Here is a 24,184-nt window from a genome sequence, read left to right as displayed (position 1 = left end):
ATAAAATTGCATTTACTAAAATTTATGTAAGAAATATGCCATCAGTTTTGCCTAAGATGAGATGTTTTTCTGGGTTTCTAGAAAATATATAGATGACTGAGGACACCTTTGCTCAGCATCTTCTAGTGATAACTTACTGTCCCAGTCGAGACCTTTAGCCAAGCCCTGGGGTCTTCCCACGGTCTAGGTCCCCTCCTCTCTATCGCTCGAGCCTGGAGTACTGTGTCTGCTTCTGCACCTGGCTTACTGAGCAACCCTGACAAAGCACACATCCAGAGTGGCGTGGACAGGGCAGTGGGCCATCGGTATTATAACGAGAAACAGTTGAAGGCCCTCTAGATGCTCAATTAAGGGAGAAAACACTTAGGAGTTCAGCATTAGATCCGCCCCTAGGAAGTGTAGGGACAAATATTTTGCGGGGTCCCTGTCTACTACATAAACAAATTGAGTCACCCCAAATCGGTGTGCTGGGACCTTTCTGGTGGTGCCCAAATCACGCTCCTGAGAAAGAAATTCTGCCGAGTCAGACTACCCTCCTGGAACCGGATGTGGACTCAAGGCCCCAGGTGACCCCATCAGCGTGTCCCTTGCTCCTGGGGCATCTGGTTGACCCCACCTACAGGACACAAGGGTTAGGGTTAGCACCTTGAAGGGGAGACACAGGGACCCAGGCCCCACTGGAAGGGTACCTCTATCCTGGCTGGTCTCAAGCACCAGGTCAACTTAAAAATCTCCAGGAAGTCTCTCTCTGTTGGTGACCAGGCAGCAGTACTGGGGGTCATAATAGATGTCATGGCAAAGAAAGGCAAGACCAATCAGTAGTGCTGTGCAAGGCAGAACTGGAGGCGGGCCTGGCTGTTACAGCTGGTGAGCTTTGTGATAACCAGCACAGGCAAAGTGAAGGCTGGGCTGCTGGGGGAGGGGAGGGGAGTGGGGGAGGGATTGTGCACATTATTCAAATGTGTGATGTGATGCTGAGCTAGAAGACTCTTCATTTCCCCTAGTTAAAAGAATATATTCCTCATCCTAAAATAATACCAAGTCATTATAGAACACTAACTAGAGAATATACAGCAACATGAAGAAGAAAAGAAAAACCAAATCATAATCACAGCTGTGATAACTCTTATTAACATTTTGGCATTTTGGTATAATTTCTATGTTTTCCATATGTGAATATTTCTAACATACTTTTTTACTATTCTTCATGATGTTGCAGGAAACATCGTTGCACGTAAATCTGTTTATACGTCTGATTATTCATGAGGACAGACTCCAACAACTGGAATTACTGAGTGAGAAAGTCTGAGATCATTTTCAATCCTGAATGTTTATGTGCCCTTGATGAGATTTATGCACCTAAAATGCTAATCTATGAACTGAACTGGCTCCAATTTCCATTAGACATCCTAAAGAAGAAATGCACATGAAGCACTTAGCACATTCTAAGTGCTTACTGAATAAATAAAAATAGTGTTAGTAGTAGTAGTAGTACTAATAACCACATAAACAGTAGAAAAATAGTAAGATATATCATATGTGCCAGTTGCTATCCTGAACAGTTTTTACATTTTATCTCTAATTTTTGTAATCACTTTGCAAGATCATTATCAGCATCACTGTTTTAGAGATAAAGAAAATAAAAAATGAGGCTCAGAAAGCTCAGAGAAGTGAAATGACCCACCTAAAGCAACAGAGCAACAGGCAGAGCCAGGACTAAATCCCAGGGCCACCAGGCTCCAAATCTGGTCCTCTGTCCCCTGTGTCCCTTTGTTTCACTGCCTCTTCCAGTATTTGAATATATTTTTTCCCTCTAAGTGAAGGGAAAGTCATTGAAGTCATTCCTTTTTTCTTGATTATTCTATATCTGTGCCAATCCTCAAATCCCAACTTTCCCAGGAGGTCTTTTATCTGCATCCTTCACGTGCCCGAGAGCTCATGCGTATTTGACTTGTAGTTGGTTTCAAGTCATGTGCTGGGTATGTGTTTAATCTAGCATAGAGTCACACATTCAGAGGCCCACAGAGGCCAGGCCAATAGTGTAAATGAATGAACTGTACCAGCCTAAGAGCTCTCTCCCTTTGTTCTTGAAATGTTGGCTCTCCTTGTACCGGCTTTTATCTTCACAGTTTGGGTAGGGGCATTCATGGAGAAATCTCCCTCTACTATGAAGAAAGCAATTGCACAAGAATGGGAATATATGGTAACCAACACTAGGCATGAGAGCTGAGTATCTGAAAGGAAGAGGTGTGGTCTGTCAAATGGGAGAGCTCGTGCCCAGCTAAAGGAAGCCGCTGATACTCAGCCCCGTGATTCCTGCCTCGTGAGGAGGTAGGCTCAATCATCAGATCTTCTGATTTTTATAGAAAGCTAGATACCTGGATCTTTAAGGGAAGCATCCTGGTTTTACATGTTCGCAACTAATGAATGCAAATTTGAAACAATAACATGCATGCCAAAAGCCCGCACATCTAGAGGCATTATTCAGCCAGTAACCAGCACTAGTGGTCTCTGCTCTGGACTTGGATTGTTTGAATAAAAAATCTGTTTAACATATTTTCCTATATTGCACATAACCACTAATAGGATTTTTTAATCCAAGTAGGTCCTTCTCAAATACTCGTTGGCTAGATTCCCTTATAGCATATATAAAACTAGAAACCTTACTTTAAAGATGGAAATTACTATGTTTAGGTTGTGATTACAACAATAAATCCTCACATTTTATTATTTGCCAAGCATATACCCAGAAGGAGTTTTGTTTTGAGAGCTTACTTTCATGCATTCAGGGAGGTATTCTACCATTTCCAGGATTGGACATCTATTGCTTGGAGAATAATGACTAAAAACCTTAAGACATTCTTCCCATCTGTAAAAAAAAAATAATAAAACAAACACAATTCTGAATCCTCCTGTGGTGTGCAACAACAAAGCTACCAGTTGAAATTCAAGATTATTATCTTTAGGAGAAACTGAATTGGTTCCAATGGAATCAATATGTGAACCAAGATCAATCCAATAGAGTCCTTGTCCGTTAATGGAAATGAAATGTGGCCAAATTCTGGGATGGCTGTTATAATCACTGTTCTGTCTCTTTACCCAAATGCCTTCTCAAGAAGGCGAGTTTTTACCTTGTTTTCCTCCTGAAGTCATGAAATGGTATGTACTTTCAGAGCTGGTCATGCCAGATAGAGGTACCCACATGTACATACATACAACAGCAACATAGCACGTGATACTTTACATTTAATCCAGGTATACATCATGTATTGAATTAAACTAAACTACAAAATAACATGTATCAAGTACATTAATAAACAGGGGTTCTGTCAGAACACTGCAGATTTGCCCATTTCTTTATTGCCATCCAGTTGGACAGGATAAGATGTTTATGATACCAAAAATGAAATAAATCTATAACAGGAAGTAAAAAGAGCCCATTTATCTTTAAGATCCTATCTTTGTAATAGGAGGCTAGTTCTAAAAATGACCCAGACAAATTTTCTGTTAACCCTACCGGTAAAATCCATCTAGGATATCTGTATAATCAACAGAAACTTCGGGTTGCCCACTTGCATTGACTAGTGTTTCAAAGGAAGGATCGACCAGGGGATCTGGAGACTGCCCGCGCTCCAAAACACAGGCTCGGTCTGCCTTGAATATGAGATTATTCACCTCTGCCTCCACTACTGGGTGACACTGGGCCCTGGTGCGTATCCATCTGTGATTACATAGAATGGTTTATGTTCAAGACATGGGACAAACTACTCTCCACCTTCATCGTTAAAACTCCTTAGAGTATGGTTTAAAAACCCACAACCGCAAATGATCATGGGTTAAAGGAAATTCCCTTTGATGGCACTGGTAACAACACAGATTTACCGTGGAGAATATTTTCACCAATGTCCACTTTTGGGGTTTCCGTTGGCAGGAGAGCATCAGGCAAGTTCAGGTGGGGCAGGGCAGAGTCTGCCTGGCAACAACCATGGCGCCACACACTACACACACCTGAACCCTGTGAGCCTCACAAGAGTGCAGTGAAGGTGGTCTGTGCTCCCATGACTTAGAAATGGAAACTGAAGATCAGAGAGGTTAAGCAACATATCTGTTGTTACCCAGAGTTCACTAAAATTTGTATGTAAACAACTGACATTTTAAGATGTTGATTGACTTTTTGGGTCTGTCTCCTAAAGCAAAGGAAATAAAAGCAAAAATAAACAAATGGGACCTAATTAAAGTTAAAAGCATTTGCACAGCAAAAGAAACCACTGACAAAACAAAAAGACAACCTGCTGAATGGGAGAAAATATTTGCAAATGATATGACTGATATGGGGTTAATACCCAAAATACATTAACAGTTCATATAACTCAACATAAGAAAATAAACAACCTAGTTAAAAATGGGCAGAAGACCTGAATATACATTTTTCCAAAGAAGACATACAGATGGCCAACAGGCACATGAAAAGATGCTTAACATCGCTAATCATCAGAGAACTGCAAATCAAAACCACACTGAGATATCACCTCACACCTATCAGAATGACTACCATCAAAAAGAACACAAATAACAAATGCTAGCGAGGATGTGGAGAAAAGGGAATCTTGTACACTGTTGGTGGGAATGTAAATTGGTGCAGCTACTATGGAAAACGGTGTGGAGGTTCCTTAAAAAACTAAAAATAGAACTACAATATGATCCAGCAATTCCACTCCTGGGTATACATCCCAAGAAAACAAAAACGCTAACTCAAAAAGATACCTGCACCCCAATGTTCACAGCAGTATTATTTACAGTTGCTAAGATACAGAAGCAACCTAAGTGTCCATCACCAGATGAATGGATAAAAAGATGTGGTATGCACACACACACACAGACACACGTGCAATGGAATACTACTCAGCCATAAAAAAGAATGAAATTTCACCATATGCAACAACATGGATGGACTTGGAAGGTATTATGCTAAGTGAAATAAGTCAGACAGAGCAAGACAAATACTGTATGATACCACTTATATGTGGAATCTAAAAAATAAAACAAATTAGTGAATATAACAAAAAAGAAAGAGACTGACAGATATAGAGAATAAACCAGTGGTTGCCAGTGGGGAGAGGGAAGGGGGGGAGGGGCAAGATAAGGGTAGGGGATTAAGAGATACAAACTACTGTGTATCAAATAAATAAGCTACAAGGATATATCGTACAACACAGGGAATAGAGCCAATATTTTATAATAACTATAAATGGAATATAACATTTAAAAATTGTGAATCACTATGTTGTACACCTGAAACTTACGTAATATTGTATATCAACTATACCTCGATTAAAAAAAAGAAAAAAGGAAAAATAAATAAATAAAAATGTTGATTGACAGCTGAAACTTTTATTCTTTTTCTCCTTCTGCTTCCTCGCGTATTGAGAATAATCCACGATGCCAGAGGACACTAAACAATGGTGGACAGATCGGCTGCGTACCTTTTGTTCCTGACGGTCGTGAGAACCACCTCCTTTCTCTTATTGTGAATAGCAGTGTGCAGGAAGGAGGCCTGCTGCTTGTTCAGGACGATGTCGGCGTCGTACCTCAAGAGCAGCGCGACGGCTTTGGCGTGGCCCTCCCTTGCCGCAAAGTGAAGCGCGGTATTCTTTCAGAGAAAACAGAACACGGACTATCTGGTGACAGTGGCTACTCAGCCTTTGGCTGTTTTATTGCTTTGTTTCATTGTTGAATTGCTCGAAAGAAATTATTAACAAAACTAACTATTTAATACCAAATACACAAAATTTAAAACTGGCCTTCAGAATCAAGCTTCAAAATAATGAGTTCATAGTACAAATTGTGTGTGTGTGTGTGTGTGTGTGTGTGTGTGTGTGTGTGTGTGTGTGTGTAGGGTGAGGGTGGGAGTGTGTGTGTGCATATGTGAATTCCAAGCAGTTTGTTTTGCTTCTTTTTTGCAGTGGGATGATTCCACAAGGACAGAGGACAAGCTTTCAGAATACGGATATTGAACACAGAAGAAAATACTTCGGGGAGATTTATCATCTAGTAGAGCAGTGGTTTCCAGATTTTAGGTTTTCACAGGCTTGTAAAAGTTTTTTTTTTAAATCAGAGATTGATACAAGGTTGCCAGTCTTTAGTTTTGCCACATAAAGACATTTTAAAAAGCAATGACATTCCTCTAGCTCTGTCATTTTGTGAAAGAATGTACATTTCAATACACACTCTCCAAAAAAGGAGGAAGAACATCATAGTGGAATAAAGGACAGTCTTTCAAATCAAATACACTTAGTTTGAGGGAAAACTTACCCCTGGCCTCTTCATTTCCCTCGGTTCACCAGGGAATGGTGAAATTTTATCAACGATCCACACGGGCCATGGGCGGGCCTCTGCGAGACTTACCAGGTGTCCTCAACTAGCACCCATCCCTTGGTATTGTCTCCTTATTCTGTTCCCCTTTGACTCTTTCCTCACTAAGGGTCTGCATAGTAAGAACTCAATACAAGGCTACAAATAGGGTAAGGAAGGGAAGAGGGTAGCTAAGAAGGTCTCTTGCAGTGTTGGAAGTTTCTTCTATGCCAAGATTTGGGGTAGGTATGAGAAACACAGTACGTACCCCTTCTTCATCTAGCCGATCTGTGCACTTCATGTTAGTGTCAAGAATGACCTTCATGGTCTGCGTGTACCCTCCCAAGGAAGCGTGATGCAAAGCAGTCCAGCCATTGTGGTCACTGTTAAAGAGGTAAGAAAAAACGTGTGCATTTACTTTACAGATGAAAGGTGGGAAGGGATACTGCCCATTTGAAGGTGGGTCTGATGATCAACAAAGCATATCTGAGATATCTGAGTTCTAGCAACTAAATATGTATTACATATCTATTAAAAAATGAGCTAATTGCAAGCCTAATTGGATGAAGGTAGTTAAAAGGTACAAACTCTTAGTTATAAGATAAATAAATACTAGGGATGTAATGTACAACATGATAAATATAATTAACACTGCCATATGTTATAAACTAAAGTTGTTAACAGATTAAATCTTAACAGTTCTGATCACAAGGAAAAAAATTTTTTTCCTTTTTTTGGTATCTGTCTGAGATTAAGGGTGTTCACTAAACTTACTGTGGTAGTCATTTCAGATGCATATAAGTCCAGTAAATATGCTGTACACATTAAAATTATATGGTGTCAATTATATCTCAATAAAATTGGAAGGAAAATAAATAAATAAAAGTATATAAACACATTATCAAATATTTGGGGTGGCTGAAACTAGAGTCAGCATGTCTGTGTCATACATATTTCTTTTTCAAGGCTGTAATGTACTTATACAGATTATTTTAAATCTTGCTTTATTCTTTCATTGAATATCGTATCAAAAAATTTCCATGATGGTGGTATTAGTCTTTGTGGCCACTAGTTATGACTAATAATAATAATAATATCATCTTACAGAACCTGGCTAGAAGATGCTTAACTTATGCCACTTATTTTTCTAAGAGTTTGGATCTGAAGAGATCTTTCCTCTTGTGCTCTCAAAGATGCTTACTTGATCCCTTTGGGAAATGTCTGTCCTTTCTCGCAGAAATTCAAGATGCGAACACAATGAAGGCTTGCCTTTTTTTCCAAATTAGACACAGAAAAAAAGGGTGAGATCCTGACACAATTTAATTTCAGGGTCAGTGAGCGACTGTTTTAGGTGCAAGAGCCAATTAAAAAGAACATTTAAATATTCCAATCATATAACCTCACCTGAGAAATAATGCACCTTTTTTCAGAAGGAGCTGAACTACTTTATCATGCCCATTTTTTGCAGCCAGGTGGAGAGGAGTCATTCCATGAAGGTCACCTTCATTCAAAAGCCTTGTGTCACTCATGTCTTGGAGGAGCCTCTGACAGGTATTGATATGCCCGTAACTTGAAAAAAAAAAAGTTTGACATTTTCAAAGCAAATATTAAACAGAAAGAAGACATGCTCATATGTCACTTAAAGTGACCCTTACCTGGCTGCAAAATGCAGGGGTGATTTTTTATCTTTGCTTTTGGAATGAATGGACACATTAAAGTCAAGTAGGTTATTTACAGAGACAGGGACCCCCTGTCTACATGCATAGTGTAGAGGAGTACACCCATCGTTGTCTTCGTCCATCACCAGCTCTTTAATATGGTGCATCTATGGGAAAAAGAACTGATATTCTAAATATAACTCTGCTATGATGCTAACATAGTGTTTTTCTGTTATGTTAACCTATTCTGTAGGATAGTATTTTCCAGCAAGGGCCAATATGTACACCTTGAGGGCAAAAATATAAATACCCTTAAGGGTACTAGAGTAAAATAAATGTAGATGATGCATGCTGTGTCTTCCTATAACATACATTACCATATTAAAGGCGCTGAAAAATCCTGAGGGTAGGAAATGTATTTAACATTTTCAACCTGCATCTTCCAAATGTATTTGACCATGAACCACCCCTCTCAACTCTCCCTTCACTCCCCCCCAAAATGCCCCCCCAATAGCACTTAACAGCTTAATGCTAATGTGTTCTGTTAGGCAAAAGGGACGCGATGTTAAAATTAGCATCACTATCTTTTATATGTATATTAAATAAAAAGCAAACGAGCAGCTTAAATAGATCCAAAAACATTTTATTTTTTTAAATGTTCAAATATATATTTTTGATTATTTAAGACACTGACTATATTAAAATCTCTTTATTACAAAAAAATGATGCACTTCAAATGCACCTAATAGTCACTCAGTAAGTATCAGGTGGTGAATATAAATATGGAGATAAGGTTTTCAACCTGTCAACAAGCACGTTGAGTAGTTTTTCTTCATTGATGATGAAGTGTTGCTAAGTCACTCATGTCCTTGACTTTTCCATTGATATGCAATTCATAACGGTCAAAGAGTGAAGGAAAGTCAATGTATTATAGATGAGGCTATATGGGAACCCTCCACAGCTTGGAAAACAATCCCAGTGTAATTTATTATCATTATCATAATAATCACTACTGTGTTGTAAATAAATATTCAAATATGACATCTTTATTTAGAAATAAAATTTAAATTCCAGAACCAGCCTTCAAAGTAATAAAAATCATAATAAATAAAATCACTTTACTCTTTGTTGAACCCAAGTCAGTTTATGGAAATCCATATATATGTATTACCTGCAAAAACTCAGGTGGCAAATTTTTTAATCCATAAGGTTGCTGCACAGTCAAATGCAAAAAATTACGTCCAAGATTATCTTTTATGTCTACACGGGCACCTAAAAAGCACAATATAAATATAACTCCTACTCATTTATTTAAAGCATGGCCTATGGTGGATTTTCAGTGCAAGAAAATAAAAGATTTTTGACTTAAAACTTTGCCAACATTTAAGTTACAGAAAACTTTATTTAGGTAAGAAAACTAAACATGGTGTAAAATGTGTTTACCTTATAGTGTGCGTGTGTTTGTACAAGGGGGTAGAGAATATGTGATTCATTACATTAATTAATATATGAGGTCTCACCTTTTAAAACATAAAATAGAAATATAGACAGATTAGAGATCAAGAGAGAAGAGGGGAAGGTATCTCTTTTCTTTGTTATCTTACTCGGTTAGTATCTAAAATGGAAACAGTTATAGTACCTACATCACATAGGACTGATTCACTGAGAGAATGCAGAGAAAGTGTTCAGCAAAACGCCTGGGATGTAATAATTCCCTTATAAAGGTTATCGATTATTGTTCTTAAATTATCTTTTCAAGTATTGCTCCCTACTGGACTGAAAATTATTCTAGACATGGGAAGTATCTCATTTATCTTTGTATACATGGCACCTGGCCCAGAGCCTGGCACACAATAAATGGATACTAAATGTTTAACCAAACTGAGTAGTAATTCTAAAGGCTTGCCTCAGTCCCTCTTAGTACCTTTAGAGAGGAGCAAATTTACGGTATTCCAGGATGCGGAAGCAGTTGCTAATATAAGTGGAGAACGTCCTTCAGAATCGGTGATATCAATATCTGCTCCCTAAAATAAAACAAGTCATTCAACAAAGAGCTTATGAACAGACAAATCAGCTTACGTTGCATTCTGTAAATAATGTTCATTCATCGGGATAGAGTGTCCAAAATATTCCTAGCACTCATGCATATGACTGCTTGACATTTCCCTATAATTCCAATGTTGTATGAATTATAGGGAAAATCAAGGCATTCTTTTATAACTTCAACAACGAAAATTCTCCTCACGTGTTAATCTTTTGACTGACATCTGGCAATAGATCCTTCCTCCTGCCGAAATCATAAAATTTTGACCTATAGCGCTAGTTTAGTTCCCACTGTAAGAAAAGATTGTTAAATGTCCATAAGAAAAAAATTATAAGTTTATTCCATTTGTGATTTTAAAAGCATTCACAAGAAATTATTCACTTTTATTGCCAAGAGAGTGGATCCTGGGAGCTGTCATCACAGGAAAAAATTTTTGAAACTTTGTATGGTGACAGATGGTAGCTGGACTTGCTGTGGTGGTCACTTTTCAATGTATACAAATATTGAATCATTACGCTGTACACCTAAAACTAACATAATGTTATATGTCAATTATAACTCAAGAAAAAACAGTTGTTCACTTTTTAAAAACTCTACTTCATCTGAAATAGATGAACTGAAATAACTGAATTGAAATCATTCAAATCCTCAAGTAAAATTTTAGTCACGTATTTGAGAAAATGTGCATTTCAAAATCGCATTTCGTATATATATTTTTTAAATGAATAAGTCATATTTTGCCATTACATGTTATGGTTATAATATCTGATGTGACAAGAAACAAAAGCTTTTTAAAAGTTCATGGAAAGAATTCTATCTTTCGCCCAGGGTAATAAAAAGAGCTTAAACTCCAATTGAGGATATGACTCTTTTCTTTTGGGACCCACTGAATACAGATGACCGTGGCAGCAGTATCCCCTTGAAAGCATGATAGTGATCAGCGAGGTCCTGCAACAGTCTTGGCAGGTGAAGAGATGGCTGCATTTGCAGGAAACCGTGCATGACAAAAGGATGGTATATAATGAGTCTTCCCGGGATTCTTCTATGTAAATATCACAATTTCAGTAGTTGCTACTGACAACAAACACCTGTTAAATATTACAAGCGGGACTACACTCATTACTGATATGGTGGGGCTTAAATAAATACATCACAGACTCATCTGCATAAAGGGCTTACTAAAATTTAACTCAAAAGCTGACTGATTCCACTTCGTAGAGTGAAAAAGATCTTGTGCTTTCACTTGTAACAAACCTTGGACAATATTTTTAATTCTTCACTTTCTCATTGTTTGAAAGCTGGCACTGAGGCAGCTGGGGTAGAAGATTACAATGGAAGGTGAGGGTCACATGCGCTTCCTGTCCTGCCTCCACCTCAAAGTCACTTGTGCTCAAGAAGGGTCAACAGAGTCACCAAGCCTGACACTCTCCCAGGTTCACAGAAGAGCTTTCCCTGCCATAGACCTACCAACTCCCCACACTAAAAGCACTGATACGGGTGTCAAAAGTACACTCTGGTACTTCTAGCTTCCTGGCAATGAGGTTTGGCCATTATGCATTCATACACAATGTACTCTATTTGTGAATGTATCAAGCATCCTTTTCTTTTCTTCCAGTTTTATTGAGATATAATTGACATACAGCACTGTGTAAGTTTAAGGTGTACGGCATAAAAATTTGACTTATACAGATATCACGTAATGATTATCACAATAAGTTTAATGAACATCCATCATCTTAGAGATACAAAATTAAAGAAATAGAAAAATAATTTCAAAATTTTTTGCAAATGTATCAATCATCTTTTTGTAAAGTTTTTTGCCGATAGGCAAGAAATCAAAATTTGGTTTATTTTTGAAGATTCATAGTATGTAATTATATGACCTTTCAACTGTAAATAGTAATAAAAAATAAACCTGTTAATGGAATAGTTACCACTGAAATTAAGTAGTCTGCTAGTTCATGGTGATCAAATAATGAGGCTCTGCAAAAAGAATTATAAGCATATTAAGGAACTATTGATATAAATATATAAAATAAAGCTACTATATTCAGAAAGTGAATTTAAAGGATCATTTAATAACATGATAAAATGCTAGAGAGTTAATAACCCTTCCAAATCTATAATTGGATTCTGATTAGGGTAACTTTTCAAAGTAAGTGTAATAGATCAAATACATCACAAGATTTTCTTCCTCATCTTTCTGTAAACCTATTTTCTCCTTGTAAAACCATCATGAAGATGTTCTGAAGTGAATAGTAAAGTCCGTCCAAGAGTTTAAAATAAAAGACAAAGGAACTGGCTATAACCACTGTGACCATGAGGAATAACAACAGTTGCATGCAAGGTACACCTAAACTTTATCTGCAGGGTTCAAAATGCCCCCTCTTTGGCAAAAGTTAACAAGGCAGTGTTAGCTTTCCTAAAGTTTTATGAAGCCAAAAAAATGATGGATAGAATTGAAGTCATTTGGTATCATCTCACAACCAGCCATAAGGATAATGTTAATTAATAAAGCAAATACAAAATTTTAATCTATATTAAAGCATCATCATAACAAATGTTAATACTAATGATTTAAAAGTCTACGTTTCTGGAGGAGCTTCAAGATGGCGGAAGAGTAAGACATGGAGATCACCTTCCTCCCCACAAATACATCAGAAATACATCTACTTGTGGAACAACTCCTACAGAATACCTACTGAACGCTGGCAGAAGACCTCAGACCTCCCAAAAGGCAAGAAGCTCCCCACATACCTGGGTAGGGCAAAAGAAAAAAGAAATAACAGAGACAAAAGAATAGGGACGGGACCTGCACCAGTGGGAGGGAGCTGTGAAGGAGGAAAGGTGTGCACACACTAGGAAGCCCCTTCGCGGGCGGAGACTGCGGGTGGCGGAGGGGGGAAGCTCCGGAGCCACGGAGGAGAGCGCAGCCACAGGGGTGCGGAGGGCAAAGCGGAGAGATTCCCGCACGGAGGAGCGGCACCAAGCAGCACTCACCAGCCCGAGAGGCTTGTCTGCTCAGCCGCCGGGGCGGGCGGGGGCTGGGAGCTGAGGCTTGGGCTTCGGTAGGATCCAGGGAGAGGACTGGGGTTGGCGGCGTGAACACAGCCTGAAGGGGGCTAGTGCGCCACAGCTACCCAGGAGGGAGTCCGGGAAAAAGTCTGGAGCTGCCGAAGAGGCAAGAGACTTTTTCTTCCCTCTTTGTTTCCTGGTGCGCGAGGAGAGGGGATTCAGAGCGCCGCCTAAACGAGCTCCAGAGACGGGCGCGAGCCGCGGCTATCAGCGCGGACCCCAGAGACGGGCATGAAAAGTTAAGGCTGCTGTTGCCGCCACCGAGAAGCCTGTGTGCGAGCACCGGTCACTCTCCACACCGCCCCTCCTGGGAGCCGGTGCAGCCCGCCACTGCCAGGCTCCCGTGATCCAGGGACAACTTCCCAGGGAGAACGCACGGCGCGACTCAGACTGCTGCAACGTCACGCCGGCCTCTGACGCCGCAGGCTCGCCCCGCCTCCTCTGTACCCCCCCTCCCCCTGGCCTGAGCGAGCCAGAGCCCCCAAAGCAGCTGCTCCTTTAACCCCATCCTGTCTGGGCGGGGAACAGATGCCCTCAGGCGACCTACACGCAGAGGCGGGTCCAAATCCAAAGCTGAACCCCGGGAGCTGTGCGAACAAAGAAGAGAAAGGGAAATCTCTGCCAGCAGCCTCAGGAGCAGCGGATTACAGCTCCACAATCAACTTGATGTACCTGCATCTGTGGAATACCTGAATAGACAACAAATCATCCCAAATTGAGGAGGTGGACTTTGGGAGCAATGATACATATATTTTTTTCCCCTTTTTCTCTTTTTGTGAGTGTGTATGTGTATGCTTCTGTGTGTGATTTTGTCTGTATAGCTTTGCTGTTACCATTTGTCCTAGGGTTCTGCCTGTCCTTTTTTTGTTTTTTTTTTTTTGTACTTAAAAAAAATATTTTTTCCTTATAATTATTTTTTATTTTAAAACTTTATTTTATTTTATATTACTTTATTTTATTTTATCTTCTTCTTTCTTTCTTTTCTCCCTTTTATTCTGAGCTGTGTGGAGGACAGGCTCTTGGTGCTCCAGCCAGGCATCAGGGCAGTGCCTCTGAGGTGGGAGAGCCAACTTCAGGACACTGGTCCACAAGACACCTCCCGGCTACACGTAATACCAAATGGCGAAAATCTCCCAGAGATCTCCATCTCAAAGCCAAGACCCAGCTCCACTCAACGACCAGCAAGCTACAGTGCTGGACACCCTATGCCAAACAACTAGCAAGACAGGAATACAACCCCATCCATTAGCAGAGAGGCTGCCTAAAATCATAATAAGGCCACAGACACCCCAAAACACACCACCAGACGTGGACATGCCCACCAGAAAGACAAGATCCAGCCTCATCCACCAGAACACAGGCACCAGTCCCCTCCACCAGGAAGCCTACACAACCCACTGAACCAACCTTAGCCACTGGGGACAGACACCAAAAACAACGGAAACTACGAACCTGCAGCCTGCGAAAAGGAGACCCCAAATACAGTAAGTTAAGCAAAATGAGAAGACAGAGAAACACACAGCAGATGAAGGAGCAAGTCAAAAACCCACCAGACCTAATAAATGAGGAGGAAATAGGCAATCTACCTGAAAAAGAATTCAGAATAATGATAGTAAAGATGATCTAAAATCTTGGAAATAGAATGGAGAAAATACAAGATATGTTTAACAAGGACCTAGAAGAACTAAAGAGCAAACAAACAGTGATGAACAACACAATAAATGAAATTAAAAATTCTCTAGAAGGGATCAATAGCAGAATAACTGAGGCAGAAGAACGGATAAGTGACCTGGAAGATAAAATAGTGGAAATAACTACTGTGGAGCAGAATAAAGAAAAAAGAATGAAAAGAATTGAGGACAGTCTCAGAGACCTCTGGGACAACATTAAACACACCAACATTTGAATTATAGGGGTCCCAGAAGAAGAAGAGAAAAAGGGACTGAGAAAATATTTGAAGAGATTATAGTTGAAAACTTCCCTAATACGGGAAAGGAAATAGTTAATCAAGTCCAGTAAGCACAGAGAGTCCCATACAGGATAAATCCAAGGAGAAACACGCCAAGACACACATTAATCAAACTATCAAAAATTAAATACAAAAAGCAAATATTAAAAGCAGCAAGGGAAAAACAACAAATAACACATAAGAGAATCCCCATAAGGTTAACAGCTGATCTTTCAGCAGAAACTCTGCAAGCCAGAAGGGAGTGGCAGGACATATTTAAAGTGATGAAGGAGAAAAACCGACAGCCAATATTACTCTACCCAGCAAGAATCTCATTCAGATTTGACAGAGAAATTAAAAGCTTTACAGACAAGCAAAAGCTAAGAGAATTCAGCACCACCAAACCAGCTTTACAACAAATGCTAAAGGAACTTCTCTAGGCAGGAAAACACAAGAGAAGGAAAAGACCTACAATAATAAACCCAAAACAATTAAGAAAATGGTAATAGGAACATACAGGGTGATAATTACCTTAAATGTAAATGGATTAAATGCTCCAACCAAAAGACATAGACTGGCTGAATGGATACAAAAACAAGACCCGTATATATGCTGTCTACAAGAGACCCACTTCAGACCTAGGGACACATACAGACTGAAAGTGAGGGGATGGAAAAAGATATTCCATGCAAATGGAAATCAAAAGAAAGCTGGAGTAGCAATTCTCATATCAGACAAAATAGACTTTAAAACAAAGACTATGACAAGAGACAAAGAAGGACCCTACATAATGATCAAGGGATCCATCCAAGAAGAAGATATAACAGTTGTAAATATTTATGCATCCAACATAGGAGCACCTCAATACATAAGTAAAATACTAACAGCCATAAAAGGGGAAATCGACAGTAGCACAATCATAGTAGGGGACTTTAACACCCCACTTTCACCAATGGACAGATCATCCAAAATGAAAATAAATAAGGACACACAAGCTTTAAATGATACATTAAACAAGATGGACTTAATTGATATTTTTAGGACATTCCATCCAAAAACAACAGAATACACATTCTTCTCAGGTGCTCATGGAACATTCTCCAGGATAGATCATATCGTGGGTCACAAATCAAGTCTTGGTAAATTTAAGAAAATTGAAATCATATCAAGTATCTTTTCTGACCACAATGCTATGAGACTAGATATCAATTACAGGAAAAAATCTGTAAGAAATACAGACACATGAAGGCTAAACAACACACTACTTAATAACCAAGAGATCACTGAAGAAATCCAAGAGGAAATCAAAAAATACCTAGAAAAAAATGACAATGAAAACACAACGACCCAAAAACCTACGGGATGCAGCAAAAGCAGTTCTAAGATGGAAGTTTATAGCTTTACAAGCCTACCTTAAGAAACAAGAAACATCTCAAATAAACAACCTAACCTTACACCTAAAGCAATTAGAGAAAGAAGAACAAAAAAACCCCAAAGTTAGCAGAAGGAAAGAAATCATAAAGATCAGATCAGAAATAAATGAAAAAGAAATGAAGGAAACGATAGCAAAGATCAATAAAACTAAAAGCTGGTTCTTGGAGAAGATAAACAAAGTTCATAAACCATTAGCCAGACTTATCAAGAAAAAAATGGAGAAGACTCAAATCAATAGAATCAGAAATGAAAAAGGAGAAGTAACAACTGACACTGCAGAAATACAAAGGATCAGGAGAGATTACTACAAGCAACTGTATGCCAATAAAATGGACAACCTGGAAGAAATGGACAAATTCTTAGAAATGCACAACCTTCCGAGACTGAACCAGGAAGAAATAGAAAATATGAACAGACCAATCACAAGCACTGAAATTGAGACTGTGATTGAAAATCTTCCAACAAACAAAAGCCCAGGAGCAGATGGCTGCACAGGCGAATTCTATCAAACATTTAGAGAAGAGCTAACACCTATCCTTCTCAAACTCTTCCAAAATATAGCAGAGGAAGGAACACTCCCAAACTCATTCTATGAGGTCATCATCACTCTGATACCAAAACCAGACAAAGATGTCACAAAAAAAGAAAACTACAGGCCAATATCACTGATGAACATAGATGCAAAAATCCTCAACAAAATACTAGCAAACAGAATCCAACAGCACATTAAAAGGATCATACACTATGATCAGGTGGGGTTTATCCCAGGAATGCAAGGATTCTTCAATATACGCAAATCAATGTGATACACCATATTAACAAATTGAAGGAGAAAAACCATATGATCATCTCAATAGATGCAGAGAAAGCTTTTGACAAAATTCAACACCCATTTATGATAAAAACCCTCCAGAAAGTAGGCATAAAGGGAACTTTCCTCAACATAATAAAGGCCATATATGACAAACCCACAGCCAACATCGTCCTCAATGGTGAAAAACTGAAACCATTTCCACTAAGATCAGGAATAAGACAAGGTTACCCACTCTCACCACTATTATTCAACATAGTTTTGGAAGTTTTAGCCACAGTAATTAGAGAAGAAAAAGAAATAAAAGGAATCCAAATTGGAAAAGAAGTAAAGCTGTCACTGTTTGCAGATGACATGATACTATACATAGAGAATCCTAAAGATGCTACCAGAAAACTACTAGAGCTAATCAATGAATTGGTAAAGTAGTAGGATACAAAACTAATGAACAGAAATCTCTTGCATTCCTATACACTAATGATGAAAAATCTGAAAGTGAAATTAAGAAAACACTCCCATTTACCACTGCAACAAAAAGAATAAAATGTCTAGGAATAAACCTACCTAAGGAGACAAAAGACCTGTATGCAGAAAATTATAAGACACTGATGAAAGAAATTAAAGATGATACAAATAGATGGAGACATATACCATGTTCTTGTATTGGAAGAATGAACATTGTGAAAATGACTCTACTACCCAAAGCAATCTACAGATTCAATGCAATCCCTATCAAACTACCACTGGCATTTTTCACAGAACTAGAACAAAAAATTTCACAATTTGTATGGAAACACAAAAGACCTGAAATAGCGAAGGCAATCTTGAGAAAGAAAAACGGAGCGGGAGGAATCAGGCTCCCTGACTTCAGACTACACTACAAAGCTTCAGTAATCAAGACAGTATGGTATTGGCACAAAAAACAGAAATATAGATCAATGGAACAAGATAGAAAGCCCAGAGATAAACCCACGCACATATGGTCACCTTATCTTTGATAAAGGAGGCAAGAATATACAGTGGAGAAAAGACAGCCTCTTCAATAAGTGGTGCTGGGAAAAGTGGACAGCTACATGTAAAAGAATGAAATTAGAACACTCCCTAACACCATACACAAAAATAAATTCAAAATAGATTAAAGACCTAAATGTAAGGCCAGACACCATCAAACTCTTAGAGGAAAACATAGGCAGAACACTCTATGACATAAATCACAGCAAGATCCTTTTTGACCCACCTCCTAGAGAAATGGAAAGAAAAACAAAAATAAACAAATGGGACCTAACGAAACTTAAAAGCTTTTGCACAGCAAAGGAAACCATAAACAAGACGAAAAGACAACCCTCAGAATGGGAGAAAATATTTGCAAATGAAGCAACTGACAAAGGATTAATCTCCAAAACATACAAGCAACTCATGCAGCTCAATATCAAAAAAACAAACAACCCAATCCAAAAGTGGGCAGAAGACCTAAATAGACATTTTTCCAAAGAAGATATACAGATTGCCAACAAACGCATGAAAGAATGCTCAACATCATTAATCATTAGAGAAATGCAAATCAAAACTACAATGAAATATCATCTCACACCGGTCAGAATGGCCATCATCAAAAAATCTATAAACAATAAATGCTGGAGAGGGTGTGGAGAAAAGGGAACACTTTTGCATTGTTGGTGGGAATGTAAATTGATACAGCCACTATGGAGAACAGTACGGAGGTTCCTTACAAAACTAAAAATAGAACTACCATACGACCCAGCAATCCCACTACTGGGCATATACCCTGAGAAAACCATAATTCAAAAAGAGTCATGTACCACAATGTTCATTGCAGCACTATTTACAATAGCCAGGACATGGAAGCAACCTAAATGTCCATCAACAGATGAATGGATAAAGAAGATGTGGCACATATATACAATGGAATATTACTCAGCCATAAAAAGGAACGAAACTGAGTTATTTGTAGTGAGGTGGATGGACCTAGAGACTGTCATACAGAGAGAAGTATGTCAGAGAAAAACAAATACCGTATGCTAACACATATATATAGAATCTTAAAAAAAGAAAAAAAAATGGTCAGAAGAAACTAGGGGCAAGACGGGAATAAAGATGCAGACCTACTAGAGAATGGACTTGAGGATACGGGGAGGGGGAAGGGTAAGCTGGGACGAAGTGAGAGAGTGGCATGGACATATATACACTACCAAACGTAAAAAAGATAGCTAGTGGGAAGCAGCCACATGGCAGAGGGAGATCAGCTTGGTGCTTTGTGACCACCTAGAGGGGTTGGATAGGGAGGGTGAGAGGGAGGGAGATGCAAGAGGGAAGAGATATGGGGATATATGTATATGTATAACTGATTCACTTTGTTATAAAGCAGAAACTAGAAACTAACACACCATTGTAAAGCAATTATACTCTAATAAAGATGTTAAAAAAATAAATAAAAGTCTCTGTTTCCTAATGCAAATCTTATTTCTTTGTTCCTTCACAATATTTTCTCAGCTATTCTTAACCCTCTGTGTATAAATCTTAGAATCAGCTTGCCAATTTTCACCCCAAATTCACAACAGGTTGCATTATAAATGATATTAGAGGTATTTAGTAATTTTAGGAAATAAATAATAACATTAAGGTCCCATTCAATTTGTTCGAAATCTTTCCAGTCCAGAGATTTGTTACTCAAAGTGTGGCCTGCACACCACTGACATCTTTGCACTACACTAGCAAAAGGAACTGTAGCCCAAAAAGCAAGCTTTCCTTTGAACCTCAAGATAAACTCCAAAGGTCACTGTCTATCAGAAAGACATTCCAGGATCATACATCAGTATTAGGTTCCTCAGAATTGGACTGAACTGGTCCAAGAAGTCTTCAGCCAATCCAAGTTGAATGTGTCTAGCTAGTCACCAGGCTAAGTACATTTTTTGGTCAGGTAGATGGGTATATTATCCTAAAATAATTCATTCTTATGCATATTTGTATATTAAAGCTCTATTCTAAATGTACACATTTTTAACTATACCCAGATCACTAGGTTTCCAAATTGGTTAAACATTGGAATCACAAAGAGTTTTTAAAAATTCCTGAGACCCCTCCTCAGGAATTATGATGTAATCTGGCACATGAACTGACATTGGGATTTTATAAACTCCTCACATGATTCCAATGTGCAGTAGTTTGAGAAATCTCTGGTGTAGAGGTTAATCTGTCTACTGAGTCTTTGTTTTATTTCAATATTTGTTTTTTGCATTTCTTGGGTTTCCAACTGGATCTTTTTCTCATCACCAATCTTTGATTCATAAATGCCAATTTGTTTTCCATAATCCATTATCTTAATATACCTACTTTTACATAACTGACCATTCCTTCCTTTAAATTTCTGAAAGTTGTAAATATCCTTATTTTAAAATTATTTGTAAATTGCCCAATTATTCCATTTCTTTGGAAGTAAATTATCCTTTTGTTGATTTCATTGTCATAATTTTATGTTTTCCTTTATGCTACGTAATTTTAATTTGCAAACTCATCCTCCGTGGAAGTTCCTTGGAGTTCCCTTCTATTCATGCATAGCCCATTGTGGCTGGTGGTTTTGCTAATATGTACATTCACCACCACCCCCCCCCCCATTTCCCAGGTTAGAACCAGATCTTATGTTGGTAGCTCGAGTTTCTTTTTCCCTGTGGGATATTGTAGATTTCTTGGTTCAGTTACCTATTGAGAATATTGCAGTTTTTTTCTGCCATTCCAGGCTTCCAGCTCTGTGTGTGTGTGTGTGTGTGTGTGTGTGTGTGTGTGTGTGTGTGTGTGTGTGAGACACACAGAGAGACAGTGACAGAGACAGAGACAGAGAGACAGCAAAGGCTCATCTCAGTCACCTCTTTCTCTCACACAGGGCACATTCAGTCCTTGTCTTCCCAAGGAATTGAACTCTCCGTCTACACTGCCTGTTTCCTGTCCTAGCAGCTAGTAAGCCTATAGCTTCAGATGCTTTTCTCTGATTTGTACTTCTGTTAAACTCAACAGAAATATTTATCTTCTTTTGAGCTTGGCAATCTTTCCCTAAAACTACATATATGTTTTGAGAACATTTATAGGTAACTGTGGGGCTAAGTGGAAAGGGAAATAGGGTGGGAAAAGTGGACCATCCATATGTATCTGCTCCATTACCTCCACTGAGAAAGAGGATAAGACACACGTGAGGAACTGAAACAGATTAGAAAGGGCTTGAAAAGCCATGTATGTTGACCTCCTGAGCATATAGGAAATGAATCTTGAGGCTATAGCCACTGGACTAAGAATTGATCCAGAATATTCCACTGGAGATTTTATGCTATGAAAATCTATTTAACTTTCTACTTTGATTCCAGAGGAACATAGAGATTCCAGTTGAACCACAGGACCTTTGTTATCTCTGCTCTTTTCTTTCGAACTACAGAATCTCTGCTACCATAAGTGCTAACTTTGTCTTGCAGGGTATAGTTAAACATATGAAGAATAGAAATCTATATGCAGAATCATAGGTAGGAAACTTGCCTGTGAAGCAGTGTCTCGTGATTTCCATCCACCTGATTAACAATATCGCTGCTGCCAGAGTAGGAAGATATCATCAGTTTAACAATCTCAGTGGCTCCCTGGGTGGCAGCAAAATGAAGGGCTGTGCACTTCCCTTTCTGTAAAGAGTTTTGATATTAGAATCAATATTTCATCCCAATTTAAGGATAAAACCTAAATTCACTTGTTTTTTTTTCTCTCCAGGCCAACAAAATCAAGGAATATGGAATTTCAGATGGTGAATAGTAATTGGTTTCATCTATTGAAAAGCATCAATAGAAAAATCCTAGCTAGCAATTTTATTTCCTTGCAATCCGACAGTTCTTGACAGCTCTGACAGTACTCCTATCATCAGTATATCTCTATTTGTATTTGTGTTTGCAACTGCTTTTGGTAGCTCTCAAAATTCTTTAGATAGATTAAAACTTGGGAGAGTTTCTTGTTTGGCTTCTACATGAATAGCAGGAAATAATATCTATCTAATTTAATCATAAAAGAGCTGTAAAGCACTTTGGCAAATAATTCACAACAATTCTACAATAAAAGTATCAGGTGGAATTTGAACAACTACCTCCATCAGGTCCAACTCTGCACCGCTGTCCAGGCACATTTTAATCATTTCCAAGTCACCACTTTGAACTGCCATGTGCAGAGGGCTAGCTTTCCCATTGTTCAAAAAGTTAATGTGAGACAGTCTGCTATGCCCATGTTCCTCACCTTTAGGAGAAAATAAAATTCAAGATAACAAATATTATAAAGAAATAAAAGGATTTTTTTAAAAAAAGAAAGGACTTTCAGACTTACAGAAAAGCCCAGGTATAAATTATATTAAATATTTCTCAAATTAATAGCATCCACCAGAATAGGTTTCTTTACACTACATAATGGAGGAAAGCCTTTACTCACCAAACTTTAATATTATTTCCATGCATTTTTTGGCACCTGAAAATGCAGCCTGGTGAATAGGGAAGCATCCCCATTTATTTGATTTACATGGTTTAGCTCCTTTATTTAACTGGAAGAAAAGAAAGAACAATAGAAGTCAAATGACACAAGTTAAAGCCCAGATCACAAGAATGGGCAAGAATATGCGTCTCCCAGACCTTTTCACTACTCCGTGCCTATGTAAAACTACACAGAAAAGCTTCATATAATATGAAATCTAGGCAAGAAGGTAATTTTGGAACTAGGCTAAGATTCTGAACTACAGACACTTTATATTTTCTAACGATGAAGTAACAACATAGACACAAAAATATCAATGTGATCCCCCACCAAACTAAAGTGAACACATTTTTCAATGAAATTAAAGAGATTTTTAAAGACATTATCATGATTCCTCCTACAACCATTCTCAATTCCTTATACAAATAAAGTGATATTTCCCAGATTATTTTCCTTTCATTTGTGCAATTAACAAATGATTAGACCAGTACTCATGTTAAATTATGAAAATTAGACATTTTACTAATGAAAGTTCTCTACTAAAACGTTGTTAAAAGAACTGAATGGTATATTACCTTGACCTCTGAATCAACCATTTTCAACAATCATTTTCTACAGATCACTGGATTTCAGTTTTGTTTTAAGTACCTTTCATTATCACAAAACAAGAGGTTTTGAAAAAGCAAAAAAGTGTGAAGAAGCAAATACCACCTATAATCTCACTTTTAGGGAGAGAATTGTTTTACACTTTAGAAGACAATATTCTTTTGTCTTCTTTGCAAAAGTAATGTTTATGTGTATACTATATGATCGCACTGTTTAAAAACGTATTTTACTTAATATTTTTAAATTATATGATTTTATCAAGTACGTATTCCATTTGGGGGTACACAAAACTTTATATAATGAATCCCTATTATTAAATTTCAATTTTTTCTCAGTTTTCTCTGCTATATATAACACTGGTGTTAATATCAGTGATACCTTTAATTATCTCCTTGAGATGTATTCCAAGAATTGGAATTGGTGAGTCAAAAAGTATTCGCAGCAACAGTGAATGAAATTCCCTGACTCATTAAAATTTCTCTAACACTGTAAGTCAGTAAGGATTTTTCATCCTTCTAATTTAAGAGATTAAAAAAAATGATATCTCACTGTTTTAACATGTTTCTCTTTGATTACTAGAGAAATTAAATAAACTCTATGTGTCCCTTGCCAATTTTCTGTGGAGCATTGTCTTTTCCTTATAGATCTGTAAGAATACAGATAATTTTATAACCATTTAAAGATAAATAGCTCGATATAATCATATACTTTGTTGACTCGGGTCAATCGATGGGTTATAATCTAACCTAATACTG

The 24,184-nt window shown here is 38.1% G+C and overlaps 1 protein-coding gene and 1 pseudogene across 2 annotated transcripts in view; both read right to left on the bottom strand.

Moving 5' to 3' along the window:
* The window catches only part of LOC309614737 (serine hydroxymethyltransferase, mitochondrial pseudogene), a 241,450-nt pseudogene that overhangs the window by 60,618 nt on the left and 156,648 nt on the right, over positions 1–24,184 (bottom strand). The gene's annotated exons all lie outside the window — the stretch shown is intronic.
* Positions 1–24,184, bottom strand: part of TRPA1 (transient receptor potential cation channel subfamily A member 1) — a 75,029-nt gene that overhangs the window by 16,444 nt on the left and 34,401 nt on the right. Inside the window, 11 exon segments of the mRNA XM_082363684.1 lie at positions 2,776–2,869; positions 5,484–5,650; positions 6,620–6,734; positions 7,756–7,920; positions 8,007–8,176; positions 9,181–9,281; positions 9,934–10,033; positions 11,988–12,036; positions 21,861–21,997; positions 22,450–22,595; positions 22,785–22,893. Coding sequence (XP_082219810.1) covers positions 2,776–2,869; positions 5,484–5,650; positions 6,620–6,734; positions 7,756–7,920; positions 8,007–8,176; positions 9,181–9,281; positions 9,934–10,033; positions 11,988–12,036; positions 21,861–21,997; positions 22,450–22,595; positions 22,785–22,893 — 1,353 coding nt within the window.

Source organism: Balaenoptera borealis, assembly GCF_965194805.1.
Source record: "Balaenoptera borealis genome assembly, chromosome: 17".
Classification (NCBI taxonomy): domain Eukaryota; kingdom Metazoa; phylum Chordata; class Mammalia; order Artiodactyla; family Balaenopteridae; genus Balaenoptera; species Balaenoptera borealis.
The sequence above is the reverse complement of the archived record's forward strand: the minus strand, read 5'-3'. Positions and strand labels throughout refer to the sequence as shown.